Genomic DNA, 9,308 nt, shown 5'->3' on the forward strand with positions numbered 1-9,308 from the left:
GGGATTTTTCAATGTTGTACCCACAGACTTAACAAGTACACCACAAGTGCGTACATACCTGTCATCCATACACACATACACACTAGCCTATGGGGTAAGTGTACCCTAACATTTCTGTGGGGGAAGGATGAAATTTGGGCATAAGAGGAAGGATTTCTGACCAATGCCCTATGAAAAGGCAATTCATCTCGCCATTTTGGGAGGCAATCTGCCACCCATCTACTCTTCATAGAATATCAGGGTTGGAAGGGACCTCCGGAGATCATCTAGTCCAATCCCCTGCTTAAAGCAGGACCAATCCCCAGACAGATTTTTGCCCCAGTCCCCTAAATGGCCCCCTCAAGGACTGAATTCACAACCCTGGGTTTAGCAGCCCAATGCTCAAACCACTGAGCTATCCCTCCCCCTCTTCATTAGCTCCATCTTCAACAATGTATTGATGCTATCCATCTACGACAGCTATTAACTATTAATAGGCTGTACTTTGTTTCTTTTCAAACTTTAAGTTTTAAGGGGACTAGGCTAAGCTTGGTTTCCCTACGCTTTATTTCAGTTTAAGGCTTATTGAGTTAAGTTAAAGGGTAAACAGCTTTAACAGCTCTGCATTAGCTTCCTCTGCTAGAGGTGTGAAGCCGGAACCGCCAGAGACGTGGTCCCGTATCTTCCAACACCGGATTATTAAAACAGAGTGTGAGTATTAACCAAAGTTTGCAGCACAAAATATTGTATTATCATATGTATCTCTTGAACAACAGTAATACAATTGTAACTCTGTAATTCTAACTGTTTTACCATTTGCTTACTATTTCATTGATTTTAATAAAAGGTCTTTATAACTTTATCTGTCTCCGTGTGAGCTTCCTGTCATACCCCTGAAGGTCCTTTTATAAACTCTGTGAAGCCTGATTCAGGATGAACTTTTATCTTCTGATCAAACAAATTGGTGAGCCTAAACCCATACTAATTAATATCGATAATAATTATTAATATTATTAATTAACTAAGTAAAATTAATTAAATAAAATTAAATGGATAAATTAAATCAACATTACTAACACACCCCAAATCAGGCTACAGTACAGGCACCTGGCCACTTGTCATTGCCTCTACAATTGCAGATCTACATCCTTACCATAGAATCTCAGGAGGTCATCTAGTTCAACCCACTGCTCAAAGCAGGACCAATCCCCAGACAGATTTTTGTCCCAGATCCCTAAATGGTCCCCTCAAGGATTGAATTCACAACCCTGGGTTTAGCAGGCCAATGCTCAAACCACTGAGCTATCTCTCCCCCCCAAGTTTACCTTTCCCACTTCACACAGTCTTATTGTCACTTTGTAGAGAAAATTAAACATCACATAGATTTCTAGAGCAAAGTCCTTACTTTCATATCTCATACAAGCATATGCCTTTCCCCCACCCAGTTTCTCCCTGCTTTGTTTCCAACACCCCTGCCCAGCTGTGGAAAACAGATCATGGTTGTGGTGACTCCTTACTCAGAGCGTGTTGAGTACAGTTGTGCTGCCCTCTCACACAATAAGGAGACCAGCACTTCAAAGGCCCTGCACCCAAAACTTCAATAAGTAGTAACCAAAAGAACTAAACTGTTCATCCTGAGATGATGGGTAACAAATAAGGTCTGTAAAAAGCAACAGAGGGTCCTGTGGCACCTTTAAGACTAACAGAAACAAAGTCTGGCTCATTCCATCTTTACCTCATCTCACCATTAGATGGCAGCATAGAGCTCATTCCCTAGCCCTACCTTTATATAACCCCAGGTGCAGGAGAAGTGGGGGCTAGAACTAGCCCGGCTCTCACTGAGCAGAGGCACTGCCAGCTGGGGCAGAGGCAGGCGAGGGACCATGGCTGGCTTTAATGTCCGCAGCGTTCTGGTGACTGGGGCCAATCGGGGAATCGGCCTGGAGCTCGTCAAGCAGTTTCTGGAGAAATCAAACCCACCCGAGTGGGTCTTTGCGACCCGCCAGGACCCAGAGGGAGAGCTAGCGCAGGTGAGAACGGGGCGAGGTGAGATGGAGTTAGCTGTACATGGTGGTGGGGAGGGAGGGGAATCTGAAGACGCCTTCGGCTCCGAGAGCAACGTGCCGGCGGAGTAGGGGATTGCAGACACAGCTCCAGCCTGAGGGTTGTGGCTACACCCGAGCTAGCTTTACCAGAGGTAGTTCGAGTCCCAGAGCAGTGAGGACGCGGCAGCACAGGCTGGCCCTTGAGTAATTCCCCAGGGGTTCCGGGCCGGCAAGTACAGCGTATACCTGTTGTGATTGCGGTGTAAACATACCCAGTACTGCCGGCCTCAAGAGAGACAAAATCATGCGTCCGACCCCCCAAATCAGTTTTTGAGTCTGTCTTGTGACTTTGTAACTCCCCTCTATGCCTCTGTCAATGTGTGCGTGGATCATTTCGGGTGGAAAAGTCAATCTTTAATGCGCACAAAATGCACGGCACTCCCTGGCTGCTCCGATGGCAACTCCACTCCCCTTCTTCACACAGGGGAACTGCCATCCCTTTCCTATGGCTGTGCTGACCCAGCAGCAGCACTTCTCTGCTCAGGCCTCCACGGCACCACTTCCCTGACTCCCCCCTCCCTTGTCTGCCCCTGCCCCAGACCCTCTGTCTGCTCTAGGGCCATGCTTACATAGAGGCAGGGCCGCTCTGTGTTCTCAGCCCCCAGGCTCTTGCACTGAGCTCTGCCCACATGCCCACCCTGGAAAACTGCAGAATCAGAGTTCCTTCTTGTGTCATCGCCAAAGTCCTCACTCACAGCCAGTTCACGAGAGCTGGCAACACTGCCACACTGCCTTCCCCTGGCTCCTGAGCGAGGACTCCCCTTCCCCACAACTGCCCCATGGTAGGGGAGCTGCCCCCCAACCCCATCCCTGTCTCTGCACCACTCAGCCTCACTCCTGCCCCCCATTCCCATATAATTCCTAAACCTGCTTCCTGCCCCCCAGGGCCCTGCTCCTCTCCAGTGTCCTCATTCACAATGTCCCGGCTGCTCCTCGCAGTCCCTGTGCCCTGACCAGCCCCCGGCATCACAGACCTCCAGAGTCCATGGAGGGAGAGGGCAGGAAGCACAGGTGCGTTACTGACAGGGAAATGGTTTGTGTCCCTGACTTGATTGCACTGAGTTAGATGATGGTGTTTTAGATGCTCAGGAGACAGACAGATGCCTCCTACAGAGCCAGAAAGCCAGAGCTGGATGCTGCACGTGGGGGCTTTGCAGAGTCAAAGCAATAAGATATTGACTCGGCCCCAGGTAGCAGCAGGGAGCTGGACTCTGCCCAGCCTGGCCATCCCCAGGGGTGGCGGCTCTGTCAATAATCATCGACTTTATTCTTTTCCAGCAATTGAAGAACTTGGTGTCCAGGCATCCAAACATGGTGATCATTGCGCTAGGTGGGTGTCCTGCCCTGGGCCCAGAGTTGAGGTTCCCTAGCTCAGGGTCACGTTGTTCCCCGTTCCCTGCCCTCCAGATCTCAGTGGGGAGAACAGGACCAGAGTCAGTAATCACTCCGAGCCCATTGACTCCTTACCCAGCCCCAGAGAAGGAGGGTTTGAGTGGGGAGCCTGCTGGGAAAGCCTCAGGGCCACCATGTGCCTGGCCCCTCATGTGACAATCACACATGGGCAGCTCTGTCATGCATTCCCACCTCTGGGACGGAGCCTCACGCATCCAGCTGATCAGTTCTCTCACCTACAATGCATTCAAGAATAGTTTTAGATCATTCCAGTTCTTTGTCTAATTTAGATCAACTACACATATCTGAAGTATTCACTAATCACAATACATTTAGGGTTTTTAAATCTCCTACTAAGATTGTCCAAATAACTCATAATTATTTTTTAATATCATTATCCTTTCCTATTATTGCCCCACTACAACTCCACTTCTCTGGACCCAGCAGCAACTTTTCCTCCCAACTTCCACCCCCTCTCCTACCTCTCATTCCCGCTGGGAGAGGGGTGTGCTATGGGGTGACATGAGGGAGGAGGAATCATGCACCTGAACCCCCTGCTCTGTCTCTATAGAAGCTACAGACCCAGCCAGCATCAAGGCGGCAGCAGCCAGAGTTGAGGAGCATCTGAAAGGCTCGGGGCTGAATCTGTTGATAAACAATGCTGGGATAGCAAGGAAGAGTACACTAGAGTCTGAGACTCTGGAGGGCATGTCCCTGGTGTACACAACAAATGTGACGGGACCCTTGCTGGTGAGCCAGGTAAGAGCCCCGACCAAGGGCATGTTGCCGGCTGCACTTGGGTTTGATTTTGCTTAGGCCAGAAATCTTCCCTTCCCCTGGATTCTAGTTACTGGTTCAATGTGGGGGCCTTAGTTGTTTACACCGCACGCTGCAGGGCCTTAGAGGTTTTTAAGGCCCAGCTTGACAAAGCCCTGGCTGGGATGATTTAGTTGGGGTTGGTCCTGCTTTGAGCAGGGGGTTGCACTAGATGACCTGCTGAGGTCTCTTCCAACCCTAATCTTCTATGATTCTATGATTGTGGGACTTTAACCACCTGAGAAATGAATCCATAGGCCAAGATCTACACATGGACTGGCTTCGCAATACTCAGTGTTTCAATCCCTAACTTTTAAGCATCTAGACAATCACTGCAAGAACAATGTGATGCACAAAGCCCGAGTTAGCTTATAAGAGAGGTCTCTATCTCCTCCACCCCCGCCATTTTGTGTGGAGTTAAGTGGCCTCTGAGCATGCCCACCGGATCGGGCCCCGCAGGCAAGGTAAGTGGAGGAATGCCTATCTTCTCTGGGTTTGAGGATCGCTCTGGAGCTCAGCCAGGAGATGGTGTCTGGATGCGGGGAGTGAGGCTACAGGGCGCATGGTCAGAATGAGAAACTTGGGGGCCTAGGGAACTTTTACAGCAGAAAGTTGGGCACCTGCACAATTAGGCAGCAGCCGAGCGGTGGTTTTGTGGATCACAGCAATGACTAAAACTGGGAATTAGGTGTCTAAATCTGGAGGTTAGGCACCTAAATCCCTTTGTGGATTTACCCCTAGCTCTGCCCTTCGTGGGCTCCAAACCAGTAGAGTCCAGCTCCCACAGTAGATTCCATTCCCTTAAAACAAAGGGTGGTGATGGTTTCCAGTGTATCCTTTCTCCATGACAAATAGTCTCCAGTAGAATAATTACTTAAAGAAAAGGGGCGGGGGGTTCTGCAGCATACCCTTTCTCTTCAATAAATAGTCCCCAATAGAGTAGTAGGAAGGGGATTCTCAGGGGTGAGTTTCCCTCCTTTGCCAAATGCATCTATTGCTTGTTAGATTCTGTCTAAGGCTCCCAGGCCTCTCTGGACTCTTCCTCCGCCTACAGCTTCCGATTCAGCAGCAGCTCAGCCTTTCTTAGATGCAGTTCACGAGATGAGTCTCACTTAACTGTGAATGTAGTGCAGTGTGTGCTGAGCTGCGGCTGAGCAACGCAGTGACTGCTTCCTCCGAACCTCCCCAGAAGTGGCAGATGACAGGGGTCCAAAGTGTAGGCAGGCCAAGCGAAGAGCTTGACCCTCAGGTGCAGGGCACCCACAGTGACACAGAAACCTCATAACACCAACTGGCAAGAGATTACAGGGTCCTGAGGAGTCTGGTTTGTGCATTCTTGTTCACCAAAGAGTGGCATGTGAGGTCTCCAATAAAAGTCGGTGTCACCCTGGGCGTCAATATAATTGTGAAATGCACATACAGATGCTGGATAAGGAGTTATGTCCGTACACTGGTTTCTTGTCAGAAAAGAAATGTTTATCTACCTGGCAGTTTCCATGGAATCTAAGTATTGTATGATTTCAGAGTAGCAGCCGTGTTAGTCTGTATCCGCAAAAAGAACAGGCGTACTTGTGGCACCACAGGCCTGGTCTACACTACGGGATTAATTCGGATTTAGCAGCGTTAATTCGAATTAACCCTTCACCCGTCCACACAACAGAGCCATTTAGTTCGAATTAAAGGGCGCTTTAAATCGATTTCTGTACTCCACCTCGACGAGCGGAGTAGCGCCAAAATTGATTTTGTTAATTCGAATTAGGGTTAGTGTGGCCGCCACCACCGAATTAATGTGGTTAAAATTAATGGGGTAGTGTGGCCGCACACCACCGAATTAATGTGGTTAAAAACCGAATTAATGTGCTTAGTGTGGCCGCGCACAATCGAATTTATACAACCTGTTTCCCAAATTCGAATTATCTAAATTCGGATTAATTCCGTAGTGTAGACATACCCTTAGAGACTAACAACTTTATTAGAGCATAAGCTTTCGTGGGCTACAGCCCACTTCTTCGGATGCATTGTTAGTCTCTAAGGTGCCACAAGTACTCCTGTTCTTTTTAAGTATTGTATAGTTCCCAGTGGGTCTCCTCTCACCAGTCTGAACTGAATGCTAATGAAGGATTGTGAAACCTTCAAAGACAGAAAAGTAACAGGAAAACACAAGCGGCGTGTGTGGGTGCGTCCATGTGTACACCATCTTAAGGTGCACATCAAAGGTTTGCCTGAGTATATTTGGGGGACAAAGAAGACATGGTGAAATCCTTCACCGAGGAAGTAAACAGGCAGGGAGTTTGCTTCATGAAAAAGGGATCCCAGCCAGGCTTGGTTGGAAACACTGGAGAGAACTTTGGGTGAGACAAGCTTCTTTAGACAGGAGGAGACTTGCTAGTTAAGTTTCATCTCTAGAAAGCGTGTTATTGATTTTGTTTTCTATGTAACCATTTGTTTCCAAAATTCTTACTCTCACTCACTGACTTTCTGTTCTTTGATAATAAACGTATCCTTGTTTTCACTATAGATAGATCTAAGTGCTAGGGTGCTAAGCAAAGTGATGATCCTGAGCTGAATCTTACTTGCTGGTGCGTCCTTTCCTCTGGGAACAGCAGGCCTGGTATTTCTGCCAGTGGCCAAGGGGCTGGACACTGCAGGGAACACTCGGAGGGCTCTGGAGTCGGTGTGTGTCTATCACTAACCTGTATAGAGAGCGAGGCCTATGGAGGCCTGGAAGGCCGGGTTTGTGTTGCCAGAGGCTGGTGGTTTCAGGAAGCTGCTCCACAGCCGGTACAGACAAGACTGCTTCACGCTAAGGGCAGGTGGTGGTGAGGAGCCTCACAACATGGGCAACGGATTCTTCCTAAAATTGGGGGGGGTGACAAGGCCTCGCCCCCTCCATGGCTCTGCTCCTGCCCCTTCTCTTCCCCACAAAGCCCCGCCTCCCAGCCAAGCCAGAAGCCGTAGTTGGGCTGGGGAGCCGGTGCGGGTGGAAGGCCCACAGCTGCCCCCATGACCCTTACCCCAACCTGGCTCCGGCTTCTGGCCTGGCCTGGGGCGGAGCCTCGGTGGCCGAAGAGCCACAGCTGGGCCCTGGTAAGAGCCTCGGCAGCTGTGGGGAGCCGCGGACCCTCCATCTGCCCTGGGTGGGGAGGCCGAGGGGCAGGGACACAGACCGGTGGCTGCTCTCACCACCTCCCACCCCACCCCGGGCAGGTGGAGGGTCCGTGGCTCCCCGGTCCACCCTTACCCGGCCAGGCTCCAGCTTCCAGCCTGGCCAGAGGGCGGGGCCTCGGGGAAAGAGGAGGAGCAGGGGACTGGGCCCGTGGCAAAAAGTGAATGAGCCAGACCCGTCCACTTTCAAAAGTGGGAGGGCCACGGCCCCTTGGCCCTCTCTGTTCCAGTGCCACTGCCTCACAACCCGGGTTCCTTTCTCCTAAGCTGACCCCAGGGGTGCTCTTTTCTCCCCATTGCCCAGGCGTTCCTGCCCTTGCTGAAGAAGGCTGCCCAGGGAAGCAACCAGAAAGGGCTGAGCTGTAGCAAGGCGGCCATTGTCAACATGTCCAGCGAGGCTGGCTCCATCCAGAATGTCTTTCTCTGGCATGTGGGCCAAGCTATCGCCTATCGCTGCAGCAAGGTACAGGACGTGCTCAGTGTCACTCAGTGCTTTCCCCATGTTCTCCGCCCTCCTGCCCAGCCGTTCTAGGGTGGGACCAGCTGTTGTTCAGCTGCCTGGAATTCAGATCAGCTCCCGCAGTTCTCCTTCAGTGAGGAACCTTCCACCATGTGTGTATCCCATCAGGGAAATCCTCGTACTGGGAGGCGCATGGGGGTCCTCAGCACTAGACTAGCCAGTCTCAGCATAGACAGGGGAGGGCCACTATACAGTTATTAATTATAGCCCTTCCTAGGGGAGAATATACCCAGTTGAGAGACCGTCACTAAGTTTAAAACGAGGGGACCAGATCCTCTGCTGCCCCTGGTGAAACCCTGGGGGGAAAACAAAGGAGAATCGATGCCACATTAACACTTCCCTCTGCCCCCCATGTCATGCATAACCTAGAGCAGCCTCAGCACTGCTCTAACTTGTACTCAGCTGTCACAGCCCCCCTGAAGCCACACAGTAGCTGTGGCTCATTGAAGTACAGCTACATCCCCTTCCTCATGGTCATGCCCCTAAGAGCACCTTGTTGTCCCCATCGAGCATCAGAGACTGCAGCTCACACCAGGGTCCTCACCCCCTTGTCTGTCTCTCCCTTCCCTGCCCTCAGGATCTGGGGTCATTTCCTGTAGGGCTCATTCCCCTTCTCCATGTGCTGCTGTCTCTGCTCATGGTGTGTCTCGCCCACAGGCTGCTCTGAACATGCTCACCAAGTGCCAATCCTTGGGGTATGGAGGAGACGGGATCCTGAGCATCGCTGTCCATCCTGGCTGGGTGCAGACTGACATGGGGAGCTCAGCCACCTTCACGGTATATACCTTGCTGGGAGAGGCCAGTTGTAGCCTCATGTCATGGGCAGATGTTCATCGTAGGGGGAATGGTTACGCCGTAACCTGTCGCCCCCTCCACTTCCGACCTGTATGGAGGAAAACTGTTGCAATGAGCCTGTCATCGGCTCCCACCTCCTGGGGATTCAGCGCTGTGTCCTGGGCATTGATCCCCCTGCTGCCACTTCCTTGGTTCCTCCAGCTCCTGGCATCACAAAGCGAACGTCAGCAGAGCTGCTGCCATGGGGAGCTGGGGGAGGTGGGAGCTGGTCATCATGGGCACCAGCATCAGGGGACAGTGACCTGGGTTGGCCCCTCATGGTTTCGGCTGGCCCCAGGGAGATCCTGGCCTCACCCATGGGCACCTAGCAGCCTGGGCCAGCACCAGGCCAGATCTGATAGTTTTGGCCAAATTTTAAGCCCAACTAGACCCAAACCAATCCAAGAATGTCAAGTTGTTTTGAAACCAGATCCAATCTGAACCTGACACTGCCCCTGAACCTGTGTCTATGCCACTGCTGCCACCTTGTCCTTGGG

General features: G+C 51.3%; 1 protein-coding gene across 1 annotated transcript in view; it reads left to right on the top strand.

Moving 5' to 3' along the window:
* The first annotated feature begins 1,799 nt into the window (after positions 1 to 1,799).
* The window catches only part of LOC113407872 (C-factor-like), an 8,642-nt gene continuing 1,133 nt past the window's right edge, over positions 1,800 to 9,308 (top strand). Inside the window, exons 1-5 of the mRNA XM_026658584.2 lie at positions 1,800 to 2,009; positions 3,363 to 3,414; positions 4,048 to 4,235; positions 7,762 to 7,920; positions 8,635 to 8,754. Coding sequence (XP_026514369.1) covers positions 1,863 to 2,009; positions 3,363 to 3,414; positions 4,048 to 4,235; positions 7,762 to 7,920; positions 8,635 to 8,754 — 666 coding nt within the window. The 5' untranslated portion in view covers positions 1,800 to 1,862. The remainder of the gene's footprint in view (positions 2,010 to 3,362; positions 3,415 to 4,047; positions 4,236 to 7,761; positions 7,921 to 8,634; positions 8,755 to 9,308) is intronic.

The sequence above is a fragment of the Terrapene carolina genome, unplaced genomic scaffold (genome assembly GCF_002925995.2).
Source record: "Terrapene carolina triunguis isolate 2854851 unplaced genomic scaffold, T_m_triunguis-2.0 Scaffold462, whole genome shotgun sequence".
Lineage (NCBI taxonomy): Eukaryota > Metazoa > Chordata > Testudines > Emydidae > Terrapene > Terrapene triunguis.